General features: G+C 36.6%; 1 protein-coding gene across 15 annotated transcripts in view; it reads right to left on the bottom strand.

The window, feature by feature from the left end:
* The window catches only part of PTPN3 (protein tyrosine phosphatase non-receptor type 3), a 160,441-nt gene that overhangs the window by 32,435 nt on the left and 112,111 nt on the right, over positions 1-15,895 (bottom strand). For all 15 annotated transcript variants that reach the window (XM_023921791.2, XM_086896611.1, XM_023921789.2 and 12 more), the window contains exons 13-14: positions 12,365-12,499; positions 10,680-10,856 (exon numbers count right to left, since the gene is read on the bottom strand). In XM_023921791.2, coding sequence (XP_023777559.1) covers positions 10,680-10,856; positions 12,365-12,499 — 312 coding nt within the window. The remainder of the gene's footprint in view (positions 1-10,679; positions 10,857-12,364; positions 12,500-15,895) is intronic.

Below are 15,895 nucleotides of genomic sequence, written 5' to 3'. Positions count from 1 at the left end.
GAAATTCTTCCTTGAGAGGCAGAGATGATAAAGCTTGATCCCTGAGGAATTTTGGAGGTTTGAGTTCTGTGTACTTTAAATACTTTAAAAACATTAAGATTCTTCCCCTTCTATTGTGGTCATACCTAGCTTCTGACTTCACTGACATCCATCCCCCCACTCAACCATAATAAGTCTGGTTCTGTTTGTCCACAATCCCCAGAGACTTCTTACCCTCCAAGGGTAAGCAGATCCTATTGGAATGTAAACTCCCCTGCTGCCTGACCAGCCCACATCTAAATGGGACAAATTCTGAACTTGGACTTTAACTACTCAGTGAGAGGAGAATGTCACCTCAAAATTTTGGCATTTTTTTCCTTCCCAGTCACTGACTTTCACTAATCTTGAGAAACTTTGCATATTCAAAGACAAATTTTCTACATATCATACTATATATGATTGCATTGTCCAAATATTCTCAAGTGGAAACAGAGGCATAGGGCCTGTACAATGACATAAGCCTTATTTCCTTAGGAAGTCACACTAAAAATAAAGAAACATTGCATTTATTTTTGTTAAGCTAATGGATTTCCTCGTAAGGCAAAGAACAATGAAACTGTACATATTTTTTATGTTTTGCCACAGGAGACCTACAACTCTATTACCAAACTCTGTGCAGAATCAAAATTGCTCTGAGTTAACCCTTTTAAGAGTCTTCATCAAAAACTTACAGACATAGAATTGTGATAAAAATCAATACAATGCTCTGGTTTTAACATATTATCTCCTCTTTATCTTCCCAAGACAAAAGAGGTAGTTTGAGAAAGAAAAAAAAACCAGCTCGGGCTTTCATTCATAAACCTTCTATAAACTTACAGTAAATTTTTCATTATCTCTACCTTTGGAGACTTAAATGTGGGATATAAATTCTTAGTATTATTTGATGAAGATTTATTTGTTGAATTATTGCACTTTAATTCAAACACATTATCTCTAAAAGATTTACTGAAAATTCTGTAACCTTTTAAATTGGGAAGAAATATGACCAAATATTTGACCAAGAAAAGCAACCAAATTCAGTGTCTAAAAGAATTTATCAGACAGTGCAGCTGTGTCTTCCTGAAGTCCTTAGTAGGTCAGCATGCTAGAGCTGCAGAATTTTGCACTGCAACACAGTTAAACAGTATTTCTAGCATTTAATTACTCAGCAATATGATAAAATACCTTAAACATCAATAACTAGATGATTTTATTAGGCTACACAGTGTTACACAGTTTACTAAGCCATATTCCTCATTTCACAACATACAAGGACTGTATTTTAAGTCAATGAAAGATAACACTCACCAGACCAGCCATTCAACTTTTTCATCAAGGAAGAGAGATCTTCCTTGCAAGGAGATTAAGCTTTCCATTGGTGCAGCAAACAATCAGACACTTCAAAACCTCAATTAATTTCTTTTCCTTCCTTCACAATATAACTAAAATCATGCCATTTCAATCTTGCACTCAGTATGGACCAATCTATTGACAATTATCTTTTAAATATAGGTCTTTGCCCTGAAAAGTCTAACTCGCCTCTTCTGTCAGAAGGACAGAATGGAAAGGTCTTAAAGAAAGACCCCTCCTCCTCATTTTGGTGTGACCTGCCAGGGAATTCTGCTATTCTGAGAACCAAGGATGATAAATTACAGCAGAATAAAACCCCGAGAGAGAAAAGGGTCAACTGAAACAATAGCACTGTAGCAAAACTCCCCCTTTACAAACAACTGAAGGAAACATCTGTTGGTTTTGCCCTTGTGCAGTTCTTGAAGTTCTTAAAGCTTCTCTCCTTGTAACACCTGCAGGGTTGGGTAGATCGAGTATGCCAGCACTTCCATTATCACCTCTTTTCTGCAGACTCACCATTAAAAATGTTTTTTTTTTATTCATAAGCAAAGTAAGTGGAAGGCACTTGCAGCAACACCTTTCTGCTGCCTTTCAGAGGAATTTATACACAGAATATACCAGCATTTCTGTGAAGAGAATGACTGTGTAAGGTAGCATAAGTTTCTTGTACTGCATAATTAAAAGGACTAGTACAGAAAACTTGAGGACTTCATGGCATACACAAGCTTTTCAGTGATTTCCTTTAAATACCAGTCCTTCACATTTGTAAGCTGCTACCTTTAAAGGGATATTTTGCTACTGTGCATTGACTTTGTTGACCATATTCCAGTTTACTGGCTTGCCATTAAAGTTTCATGTGTTTTGATACACAACAACTGCTTGGATTGCTGCAAGGTTTGCCTTATCACAAATTTGCAATTCAACTTTGAGACTTTCCATTTGGATGCAAAATTATTGCTTTTTGAACTGGCAAGGAAAGTGTAGTATTTGAATAAGGATATATATATATAAAGAAAAGTTTACATCTAAGCAAAATATATGTATGTACTATTTTCATGTGTATTTGTGTGGTAAAGCACATAAAACAAAGTCTATTAGTAGTAGCCTTAAAATTCTGATTTGAAACTAATTGAAACATTCCCAGCTCCACTGTCTAGTATTAGGATATCTTCCTTGAGAAAGGCTGAACTACACAAACAAGGACAACAGAATTTTGTGAAATGCAGTGGGTTTTGGAAGAAAAAAGAAATTATCATATCTGTGTATGATTAAGAACAAAGGATTTATAACAGTTTAAAATATGGGAGGGTGGGTTCACATATTTGCAAGTTTCTACCAAAAAAGCAGCTACCGGGACTTGGCTGGATATATCTGAAGAGTACTTTTATCAACAGTAAAGCTTTAAAAATTTTTCTCACATGAAAAATTATATTTTAGTTAAACTAATGATGTGTTCCCATAGTACATTCATCAAAGCTCACTATGCAGCTACAGTTTATTGTCTATCAAATGCTAAGCTAAAAGAATTGAACAAATGCAGCATCCGTTCAGGAAATCTATTTTCAGTGCAATACCTTCACCAGATGATGCATCACACTCACACCAGGAACATATGTGCACTTCCAGAAATTCATAGCACAGTGCAAGTGAATTTCCTTTTTGTATATTAGTTCATCATTTCATTTCCTTCCCCTCCAACTCTGGGGCTGTACACATTATTCCATTTCTATCACTAGCAAAATATAGTTTTACAATGTAAATTGAAAGATGTTTATAGCTCTGAAAGCATTTCAGACAAAAGTTTATGAAGGAATATATTGCATTTATAACAAGAGGAATTGTAGACTCAAAATAATTTATATTGGAAGGGAACCTGAGAGGTCACTTAAACTCTTATTTAAAGAATGGACATCAAAGGTAGATGTAGGTATTCAGGTCCTTGCCATGTTGTGTTTTGAGGTTCTCCAAGGATGGAAATAACTCCACCTATTTGCTGATGTAAAAAGACTTAAAAAATCAGAATGTGATACTCCACCCTCCCCCCCACCAATTATCTTTTGAGCATTTCCCTAGTTATAACTTGCGTCCAACACCTCATGTTTTCGCTCTGCATCTCCAAGAAGAGTTGGCTCTATATTCTTGATAATCCTCTTTTGGCAGAGCAAGGCAACAATGTGACCAACCCCTGCTCGACTCCTCCAGCCTTCTGGTTCTCGTGCATCATATGCTTGCACCTGTGAATAGCTTGCCAGATTTATCTCATCAATCCAAGCATGACTCTAAATATATGATCTCAATCATCTCACCTGTCAGGATGCCTTTCTTGCTGACAGTTACTATACCTTATCACTTAGAAATATGCTTTATAATAATCTTTCTTCTAATTAGACAGAAAATTTCACAGCTAATCTTTTCTGTCAGGCCAGCAAATCTACTCTAAAAAAGTACCAAAACACTTGTTCCTACACAATCTACTCTTCCAAACCAAACAGACACATTTGGTTTATTTAATTACAAGGTGAACAGGAGAAACTGAATACAATTTGGATAACAAGACTCTCCACACAGCTTATCAGGTTACTTTTCCAAGCCAATAAGCCAGTTATTTTTTCTCTTTACACCTTGTATACTATGCTGGTTTTGGCTGAGGTAATTTTCTTCACAGCATCCAGTGTAGGGCCCTGTTTTGAATTTCTGCTGAACACAGGGTTGATAACACACAGATGATTTTGTTATTGCTGAGCAGGTCTTACACAGGGCCAAGGCCTTTCCTGCTTTTCATACTGCCATGCTGGTAAGGAAGTTTTGGGTGCTTGGGAGGAGACACAGCCAAGACAGGTGACCCTAAGTGACCAAAGGGATATTCCAGACCATATGACATCATGCTCAGTATGTAAAGTGGGGAGGAAGAAGGAGGAAGGAGGAGAATTTGGAGCAATGGTGCTTTCTTCCCCAGTCACTGCTATGTGTAACCATCTCTTGGAGATGGCTGAACACCCGCCTGCCCATGGGGAGCAGAGAATGAATTCCTTGTTTAGTTTTACTTCTGTGCATGGCTTTTGCTTTCCCTCATTAACTGTCTTTATCACAGCCAATGGGTTTTCTAGCTTATATAATTCTGATTCTCTCTCCCTGATTCCACTGGTGGGGGAAATGAGTGAGTGGCTCTGCGGTGCTTGTTTTCTGACTAGGGTTAAACCATTGCAAATTTATATATTCTTCCTAACAAGTACCCTAACCATTCAGAAAAGTGAGTTCAAAAACAGGAAAAAAGGCAATAAGAGGGCAAACAACAGCTATATTAAAACTCCCAAACTATTTCACCTATGATATAAAAAAAAAAATTAAAAATATTTTAAAAAGCACAAGCCATTAAACATGAATTAACAAGGTCAAAAATAATCTTTTCACCTCATGTAAGGGAAAGAGGAAACAACTCCTGTACAGGTAACTTTACTAAGATTATCCTGAACTGTCAAAATAAATGTTTGTTTCAGTAATCCTTTGCATGTAACACTTTATTTTTTTAAAGAAACCTGAGCTTACTAACAGTCAGTTAAGGGGCATGTTCTGGCCACAACACAGGTTTTCCCACAAAGCCAGATGAAAACCTTAAATCCATGAGCAGAAAATAATGAAGTATACTCCTTTTCCATACTGAATGGTAGAAAACCACTGTGCAGCTTCCCACAGCTAGGTTCTTGGAGGTTAAGAGCATTAAACAACACAGTGTTTTTCAGTTTTCATTTCTCCTCATTTGTTTGTTTTCACTTCTCTTTGCCTAGTGAAGGGTGAACATCTGTATCACACCTCATGCACACAAAGATGCTTGAGAAAAAAGAAAGGAACAATGAAAACAAGTCCAAAGTGTATCAAATAGTACTTGGTTATATTTGCTTTAAGTTTTCATGGCAGACTTTGGTATTTCAAGTTCACCAAGAGTTTAAAATGTGTATTATTGAAACATTTTCAATTAAATTTTTAATTTACACCAAATTCCTTAACATAAAGGTAAATACCTTAAATACCTTAACAAGCAAAACTGTAATAGCAGTTTAAATTTTCACTTATTTACTTGAGGGTAAAGGGCAGGCTAGTTTATTTTCAGGTGTTTTTATCCCTTCTTCTAAGAGTTCATCTATGAAGAATTCTACACATTAAGCTGCATTTTATGGGTTTTTTTTAAAGCTACCAGTGCCAAGAACCAGACCTTGCACTGGGGATGGCCAGTGCAGCCCCTCAGGAGAAAACTTAATACCTGATAAAAGATCAAGCATGTCAGAGTACAGGATTCCAAAACATAACTAGTCTATTGCCCCAGTTAAAACCAAGTTTTCCTATATTGTGAGTAAGATTTGAAGGTTACTGCATAAATCAAGGCTGTTTTGGAATTTCCCAACCTGATACTGAAGCAAAGTCACATACTGCAGTAGGATTATTTTATTTTTCCTGTACCTTTTCCCCTTAAATGACACAGTAGCATACAGATCAGAGTGGTGACAGGGAAAGGCAAATCAGCAAGGATGACTTGTTCCTCTACATCTGTGAGTCTCCCCTTATTCCAAATCTGGAAACTGTAGTGGTACCTTTTATCAAGACAGACTGCAACAGTGGTAATCTTCAAGCATTGTACCAGGCTAGACAAAGTAAAAATTGCAGTAAAAAAAAATTTTCTGGACAAGCACATCAGTCTGCCTTTAAAAAATAACCAGCTGTGGCATAAACCTGTTAGACCGAAAGAGAAACACTTTTCTCAAAGTCAGCATCTTCTAGGAGCTTTATTGAGGCTACCCATCAGGACACCAGAGGGTCTGGATAAGTTGATGCCAGGTAGCATGTTGATATGATCCAACTTTGAAAAAACTTCCCAAATTAAAGCAACTTTTCCACAGAGCTAACTTTAGAAATAATAAAGCCTCATAATATAACTTACTTTGTATCTTAAAGGAAAGCCAGTCTGTATTCATCACTATTCCCTAACGTATATCTCAGGGTTTAAGGACATCTGAACAAGTAACCTCACAGAGAAAGAGAGTTTTCCACTTTGCTTAAGATAAGAAGTTTAAAAAGTCAGTAGCAACAGTGCTTCAATGAAGAGAATGAAAATTTCTCAAAGAAAACATCTTCAGAGAAGCCAAGACTGTGGAAAGCAAATTCTGCCTGAAAAACAGTTATCAAACAAGAGAACTTACTAATTAGTATGTTTTATCTCAATGCTGTTTTTGAAATAATTTTTAGAAAAAATTAGTTACGGTACCATGTGCATATAAACATGCAGGCATAGTATAAACAGAGTGAAAGAGTGAGTATAACGTAGTTGGAAAACAGACTGGGTTACCTGGTCTGAACTGGTGAGGTACAGCTGTAAGAAAGTGTTGTACAACAGGGAATGCAACATATGGGACCTTAGAAGGCTAAGTGTGGGCTCCCTGTCTGTGCTAGCACTAATTTTTCACTGGCAGTAGCATTCAGCTGAGATGTTCAGCAACAGGGCAACAAAAAGGAAGAACTGACAGAGGACATCTTCCTCACAAAGGCTGGAGAGACCTGGGCTAAACAAAAGTTCGCTTCATATCCTCTTTAGCACTATCTTTCCTGACAGGAAAGATAAGCAATGATTCCAGGTATTTGGCTTAGATAGGCAAACCTATTCACGCCCTACAAATGAAGTTCTAAATAATGTATGTTAATTTGGGATTAGAGCAACTTTTTTCTATAATACAGATGCAATAGACAGCTCAATTATTTTCTGCAGACACTAAACTGAAGGAGAAAATTTGCTTTTTTTTACTACGTCTGAACCTCAAGTGGTTCTTGACTGTGAAAGTAACTTACATAATCTGGGTAGTAGGAACAACAAAGCTGCACCTAGCACTGTGCTCAACAGCTTACCCTGGCTTTTTGTAGCTCACCTGTGTGCATGGTTTGCACAATTTTCCAGTTTTCTTTTTCCACAACCTGTAGTACATACCTCAAATTTCAGTTAGAAAGCATAGTGTTTACACAAAGCACATTTTAAGAACAATTATTATATCCTTAAGAGAAGCAACATAAGAAATGACAAAATACTATCGACCCTCATTTCCAGCATATTCATTTAGAGGATTTTAACAGCAAACATAGTTCTAGATGATGACATGTTGATATGGTACTGCATCTTCAAAGAAATGGAAGAAGAAATATTAACAACTGCTATGGTTTATGCTCTCTAAACTAAGAGCTGTTCCACATAATATGTTTCCTAAATTGTCTACTGTTTCATAGAAAGAAAGTAGAACTTGATTGATTCCTATACGTGAGTATATAGAGGAAGAAGAAAATCAATTATTAAGAAAACAAATATACCCAGTATTGTCAGGAAGGATAAAAAGCTGTATAGGGCAATAAATGCAGGTGTATGTACTTTTGCCAGCAGTGACTGCTTCTACATTTCTCATATCCAAGGTTCCAAACGTGCCTTGGCAGGATTAGGAAGGTAGCAAGCTCTGTACATGAGTTTTATCTATGATTTGCCTCAAAAATCACTTTATCACAAAAGGTCAGTTTGAAGGTAGGTCTATCCTACCTTCAACAACAAACCACTTGTTATGACAAAAAAGTGAAAAAGAGAGAAGACTACCCCCATCCCTGCAATGCTGATGGCAGCTGGAAAAATAAGCCAAGAGCCACATTCCATGCTAACTGCAGCTTGCAGAGTCTTGCTTCAAAAACAGTAAATGAAATTGATGTTTACTTTACAGAAATCAAGCTGTTGCAGAATTATTATTATTATTAATATGAGGTCACAGACATAACCATTCAGTGATTAAATGCCAGTATTTACGGCTGTTCGCCAGCAGCTCTCTAAAAATGTTTCAGATATTTTTCATGCCAAAGCTATTTAGTAGTTATAATTAGCATTAACTAACACCTTTATTAACAGTCCCAGTGGGCTTGGCATTAAAAAAAGATCCTCCTAAAGACAATGTGTATTAGCAGGACTATGGGAAGCTACTCTTAACTCTCCTCCAATGAAAAAGGAATTGGAAATCTGGGGGATTTTTTATATAGCGTGCTTCTATTATATCAGTTCAAATCCACTGAAGACCAGCATGGTACACTAAAAGGTGTTTTATAGTTAATGTCTGAATACTCCCAATATGTGGCAAAAGTGTCCATATTTAATACTGAGACTATGCAAGGTAAACTTTTTTCTTACCAAACAGACTTAGCTGATAGGGTAAGATTCCATCCATCAATAAAGCATTCATGGAAAGCAAGATTTTATTACACATACATACTTAATTTCACTTTGCATCTTTCAACACGGAAAGTGAAACAAGTAATAACTACTGTAAGATTACAAAAAGGAAAAAACTGGAATGTGGACTAACAAACTCCAGTGTAGAGAAAAAACTTTTTTTTTTTTTTATGGCTACTTTGTATTTTATCTCAATTGTTAAAAAGGAAATGATTAATGACTATTTTACTTCACAAAAGTCTAACAGTCAATACAACAAAGGATCATTCGTTCCATTCTTCTTCCAAAACACACAAATTTAATTAATCAGATTTATGCAGGCATTTTTTCATTTGCAGTATCAAATATTATAAACACACTCAAAAAAACAATAATGCATTTGGGATAAGTTGTAAGAAGAAAAGTAATGGTTTATATGAGATAGTAGCAGTAAAAATCTCCACAGTGAGTGATATTACTCAGATTCAGCAGAGTCACTGAGGCTCAGAAAAGAAATTAATGTGCTTTTTTCAAATTTAGAACATCCTTTTATTCATCGTTTGAGAAAAGGCATAAAGGCAGGTTTTTCCACTCCATTCTCAGTAGGTATAAGATAACTGAAACAGGAAGGAAAGGAAAAAAAAAACTACAGGGGAAGAAAAGAAAAAGGAAAATGAGAGGTCCCACAATGTACTAGCTGACAGGACACAATTCACCAGTCACATAACACAGCATGGCAACTTAATTTTCTGCCTACAGCTTCTACCCTCATCATCTCTTCTTATGTCTGCCTCTCAGTATTTTTACTCAGATAATGCTCCTAAAAGCGTATCATCTGTGAACTTTAAAACACAGCAAGGACATGGTTTCCTATGACTATTCACAACATCTAAAGCCCTAACTTTTATGTATTATCATGGCTACTACTGCCATTAGTACTAATAAAGAATATTAAGGTTCAGCTGTTTTCTAGTCAGAAATATAGAAAAATGAAGAGACAAACTCAAAATACTTAATATACTCAAAAGAGTGACGAAATCCAAATATGCATACATGTCAATTTTTCCTTTCTTTTACTGAAAATTCTCTGCTGTAATGCAGTAATAATATTATTATAGAATTTGAAGAAAATAGTTTCAATCAGAATTTAAAGGTATATTTAGTACATGCACACTGTCACAGAAGCAGGTGAGTCCTATCAGTTTCCATTAAGACATTGCTTCTCAAAATACACCTTGCCTTAAAGTCACTAGGTGTGTCTAAAAACCATTTTTCTTTTGTAATGCTACAAAGGAACATGCATTTGAATACACAGCATTCTCCCCAGCTCCAAGTTTTGAAGTATCTGTTTTCTTTTTGAGACTCAACAATTAATGATTTTGTACATTATTTCTGAAGCTGTGATAATCTTATTCATTAAGAAATTACTGTAGCCATACATATAATGTAATACATGAGCAAACAAATAATCAGAGTGCACAAAGACAGCTTCTTCAGCTCCTGACAGCAAACCTAGCATTGTTAAAGCACTGCAGAAGAGAACAAAGTTGGTCCTCAAGGAATACAGCCAAAAAGCAGACACTGCCTTTAGACAAGCCATCGACAGCTCCTCTGAAGATGAAAAAGATGGATGACCACCAGTATTACGATGTTCTTGTGTATATTCAAGTACAATACCTCTTCCAACTGACAAGGCTGAACTGATAATGTGGAATGTGAGTGAACTCTTGAAAAAGTTCACTAAGTCATTCTCCCCTCAAAAAAGAGGTTTTGACAGGTAGGAAAAGGTTGCAAAAGCTACTAGGAAACAGGATATTACAGATTTGAAGAGACATGCCTTAGTAGCTCCTCTAACAGCTCAACTACTGTGTATTGTTTAGGGATGAAGGGTTGGTTTGCTTTTGACTTGTCATTTTGTGTCATGGCATTTGCAGTATAGAAATTGATCAAAATAAAGCTTATGCAAACAAAACTATTTGAACTCATTGTAACATTACAACTGATTGTGACTGTTTCACACTACCACTCCTTTTTGAGGGTTTTTTGTTAAAGAAATTGAAATCGGCAATAGATTGTTTGCAGAAGTCCTTACCTCCTCTGTGGACTACGGTTCTGAGAGAACTCTGAATCACTCTCCTTTGATGTTGGAGAGCACTTATATGTGTAAAAAACATCCTCTGTTTCAGTAATATAACTAATCTCATTCGTAAGGTTATCTACAGATGAGTGTCGTGGTTTGCGGATTTCGTGACGTAGTCTAGGACTCCGCCTTAAAAATACAGAATACAAACACAAGCAGAAAGATTAGAATATGTCATGAAACTTCATAGAAGAAAAATTTCTATCCTATTGCAGTTATTATCTAAATCTTCATAACAGGCCAATAAATCTCACTTCAAATAATCAATTTTTAAGCATCCTGTATGGTATACTAGGCAATTATGCACTGCTAGGTTCAATACACTGAACTATTTGATGTTTCACCCCATGTAAAATGCAACTTATATTATTCAGGTTTTAATCATAGGATAATTCTGGTTGGAAGGGACTTATGGGGGTAATTTAGTCCAATCTTCTGCTCAAAGCAGGGTCAACTAAGGCCAGAGTAGGCTGCTTAAGACTTTATCCACTCATATCTCCAAAAATCTGAAGGATGGAGACCACACAACTTCCCCAGGCAATGACTGTCCATGTGGTGAAGCAGTTTTTCCATTATATTCTAACAAAACCTCTTTTGTTACAATATATACTTGTTGCCTCATCCTCCCACTATGCAATAGTGAAAAATCCAGCCTCATCCTGTGGCTGGCCTCCTCTTAAGTAATCCTAGGCTGCTATTAGGCATCTGGGAAACCCCTGCTTCTCCAGAATGAACATGTGCCACTCTGTCACCCTCTCTTCACAGGGTAGGTGCTCCAGCCTACTGGTTACCTTGGAGCTGTTGGTCTTTGCTGAGCTTGGTCCTGTTTGTTTCTCTCTTGTATTTGCATACAAAAAGGGCTGCAGCATTCTAATAAAAACTAGAGGATGATGAGCCAAAGGGGGCTACCACTTCCACTGTCCTACTGTGTAAGACTCTGTTAACTCTGCCAGGTTGGACTTCTTTACTGTCAGGGCACATCAGATGGCTCCTGTACCACTTCTGCCTATAAAGATTACCAGTCTTTCTCCAGAAATCCGCACTGCAGACAATACTGTTACACTGGGTTCTTACTTCCCAGGACACTAAGTTTGTCTCCATTGAATTTCACACATTTTCTATTGGCCCATTTCACCAGATTATCAAGAACACTTTGGAGAGCAGCCCTGCCCCCAGGCTTATTGACACCCCCAGTTTGGTGCCATCTGCAAACTTTATGATCAAGTTCTCATTGCCTCCTCCAGGTCATAAAGACGTTAAGTAGGACAGGTCCCAAGAGAGCCCCTGCAGTCATCTACTTTTTATTGTTGTCCAGTTAGAGTGTGACCCATTAACAACTCACTTCTTAGTCATCCAGTCATCCAACCATTTTAACATATTTTTTAAACCACCCTGTTGTCCAGGTATGGATATTCAGAAACATAGTGTCTTAACTTGGGTATAAGATTTTGGCAGACAGCATGAAAGCCTTGCTAAAGTTAAGGTAAGAGATACACATCCTTCTGTTGTCATATACATTCTCAGAATAAAAGTGTTTGAATATGTATGTACACACTATATAACTATTCTGCTGGAGTACATAGAATTAGAAATGTTAGGAGGCTAGAAGGTGTGGAGAAGGCTGAAAATGGATTTACCAATTGGGGGTAACAGGAGGTGATCGAGAAGGAAGGCTTTTGGTCTCTAGGTGCTCAACTGATAAGGATCGTCTCATGGATGGGTTCCAAACCATCCCACCTATCACTTTTCTGCAGAACTGGTTGTTTACAGACCTGAAAAGATATAAAACAATTATATGTGAGTTATTTTGCATAGAAAATCTAAATGAAATAAAATATGCTTATGAAAGTCAACTTCATAATTTAAAACGTCCCCTGTGCTTACCCCTCCTTATTTATGCATTTACATTCTCAGAGACATTTGCTGTCCCTCATTTGTGACAACAAAAGTGATTGTTAATCCCTGCTACATTGCTAATCACAAGCCTGGGTAAAAATAACTTTTTCTGAGAATTATTTTTAACCCAATTGTGTTTAAGAAGACAGAAGGGAAAACAGGAAATTCACTATGTCCTACTGGCACTAAACTGAGTGTCTGACAAAATAGAGTTCAAATACAGGTAATATGTCCTGAAGCTTCCTTGTTAATTAATATTCACAAAGGGTAACAATTCAGCAAGAGCTTCACTGAGCACAAGACAACTATACCCATCTACCGGCCGCCTCATCAATTAAGAGCTACAGCAGACAACATTCTATTGTGGAAGGAAGCCACTTTTGAGTGATGTATTCCCTACAGAGATAAACCACTAAAAAATATCTGAATGAAAATAGGATCTCCAGGTCTCGACTGCTTCTTGTGACAAGAATCTGACAAGAAAAGGGCTGTACCAGGATAAGAACCACAGCTAGGAAAGCAATAAAAGGATCTTAATAGTGAAAATACACAGCATAAAGAAAATCTTTAAGTAGACTGAAATAGAGATAAATTAACTCTTATGCATCATTTTATACAGCATTCCACAAGCCAAGGTGAGAGATAAGCTGCTCATCCTTGAGTTTACAGGCCTAGGATTTCTCATAGAAGAAACAGTTTATTAGTTACAGAGAAAACGCCTTTGGCTTATTAAGCCCTGAGCTGTACAGTACATAATGGACAACTGGGATAGCAGATATAAGGACCTTGCTTCAGAACTGAAAAGTCTCAATTTGACATAGCAAAAATAAAAAATAAAAATTCATGCATAGTAAACAAAGTCCATCAACTCAGGAGAAGCTTTGGCTATACTACCCATTTTATTTTTCTGAGACTTTTGAATACAATGAAAAGGTACCAGCTACTCATCTTCTTCAGAAACAGAGCTATTTCAAAGAAGCCTTACATAGGTGGAGCAGAGGGAAAGACTGGAAAATGGGATGCATTATTAAAAATGCATTGTGAAGAACTCCATATAATCAGCTTTTTTACAAGCTGTTGGTTGTTGCATTTTCCAACACAGACAACTTGAAGTGCAACATAACTCACATGATAGAAGCCAGAACCCTAAACCCAAACTCTAATCTTAAACCCCTGATCCTGACCACAAAATCACTTACAGAGTATGTCTCCAGATATTTCAGTTAAGGCAAAAGATAAATAATCTCCTGAACTTCAAGCAGCTGCCCTTCAGATGCCAAATATCAGCATATTTCCAAGCAAACATTCTGGGAGACTGCCAAAGCCTTCCTGGGATGGGCTGTACTATCTTGAAATGATGCTTCCTTTCTACAATCTATTACTGAGTCTATCCTTAGTGAAAAATATGGATACATTTTTAGCTTTTCAATAAGTAATAAGAATGTGGCTAGGAGAAGTTATTCAGCATTCAGTCCAGAATTTACCTCTCACAATCTAGGAGATGTTATTCAGTCTGCTCCTTGAACAAGGCTTACAGGTGATTTATGCAACTCAGCAGCCTAATTTAAATAGAATGCCTCTAGTACCTTAAGCTAAGAGAATCAAGCAGGGCACAGGTATATGCAAGTAAGAAATTGTACTCAAGTACTGCAACTATTTGAACTGATGCAATAAATGCTAGGCTATCTGCCTCACAGAAGTACAGAAGAACATAGAACAAGAAAGCAAAAAATTCCATAGGAAGACTTGTGATACTTAAGATGGTAAAGCCTGAATGTGGCACCCTTCAAAGCATGAAAAGAATTATTAAACACAAGTCAATCTTAAAACCTCCAGGACTGCACAATATGGTCGGTGGAGTTTTTGTGCGCACATTTGGTTTCATGGTTTGTTTTCATGTTTTGTCTGTTTGTGCTTGTTTGATTTATACAATGCAAAAATTTGTTCCCTTTCACAAGGGATAATGCAGAATCTCTTTTTTGGTTGTGTAGCTTCCACATGAGTTCAGAGCCATCCTTGAAAAGGAACACGGAAAATATTACAACATTCCACAATCATAAACGAGTGGGAAAGTAAAAATTTTCAATATGTGAAATATGACCTCAGAAGTTACTTTTTCACAGTTTTTCTTAAACCTTTTGAGAGAATAATTTGTTGAGTTCATAGGAACTACTCAGAGTTTTTTAAAATTACTGTTGCTTCTTATGTAGTTAAGCAGTCTTTCATAGCAAGGTTGCTGAGCTACTTCTTCCTGATGTAGATCCTAAAATTCCCAGCTTACTGCTGGTATAAATAAGGCCAAAGAGGTTATCACTAAGCTGATTAAAGGTATCTCCATAACTGATTCCTCCTCTGGAGATTCATTAAAAGTTTAAGTAAGCAATTCAGCAGAGACAATGCCTCAGAGCATTGAAATTACTTGAAAGGAATTTTTTCTTAGCAATTCAGATCAACAATGAGAACTGTTCTGTATGCTACAGACTATTAAGAAATTGTAACAGCAGATTTGTCAAAGATAAAATGTTTGGTAAAAAAATGGAATGATACTAAACTTTGTACCCTTTGGAACTCATACTGTTTTCTTTATTAACATTACAAATGCCATGCAAAGCTTGTGTGTATATATCTGTTTGTAGAAGGATCAGGGTTTTGAATCTCTTTGCAAATTAGAAAGAAAAAAAGGACCTGACAATCCAACCAACCCTGAGAGTCACCTCCTCAACAACACCACTACAAGAAAAACAAGGTCATAACACTCCATAAATGAGTTAATTCTAAAAATTGGGATTTGTAAAATGTTAGAAAATAAGAATACTGTTTGTACAGCTACTTTTTTATCATGATCTAGAAACAAGATCATGCAGCTATGATCTAGTACTAAGTGAAAACATGGAATTGCACTCCAGCAGAAAACATAACATTTTATCAAAATTCCTACTGTTGGGCAGCCCTCATGGGTTAACTGCTTCATTTACAAGCAATACCACTGCACTTGGTATTAATTTCTGCAGTATCAAAAGAGACGTCAGAGCGTGAAAAGCCAGAGAGCCACCAAAGTCAGAGAAGCTATTTGGAGCATGTTGGTATCATTCAGAAGTTTAAGCTTTTTCAAATAGAAGACAGAAAATCAGTCTGCTAAATGTAAAATAAACTGTTAAGGGAACACAGTACAAAAAACTCACAAAAACACACTACCCACGAACAAAAAGAAAACAATAAAATACTTCTCCAAAAATCATGAGAACAAGCAGGTTTCTAGAGAGTCTATAGGT

Source organism: Cyanistes caeruleus, chromosome 1 (assembly GCF_971803275.1).
Source record: "Cyanistes caeruleus chromosome 1, bCyaCae1.hap1.1, whole genome shotgun sequence".
NCBI lineage: Eukaryota > Metazoa > Chordata > Aves > Passeriformes > Paridae > Cyanistes > Cyanistes caeruleus.
This window is presented reverse-complemented; position numbering and strand designations above follow the sequence as displayed.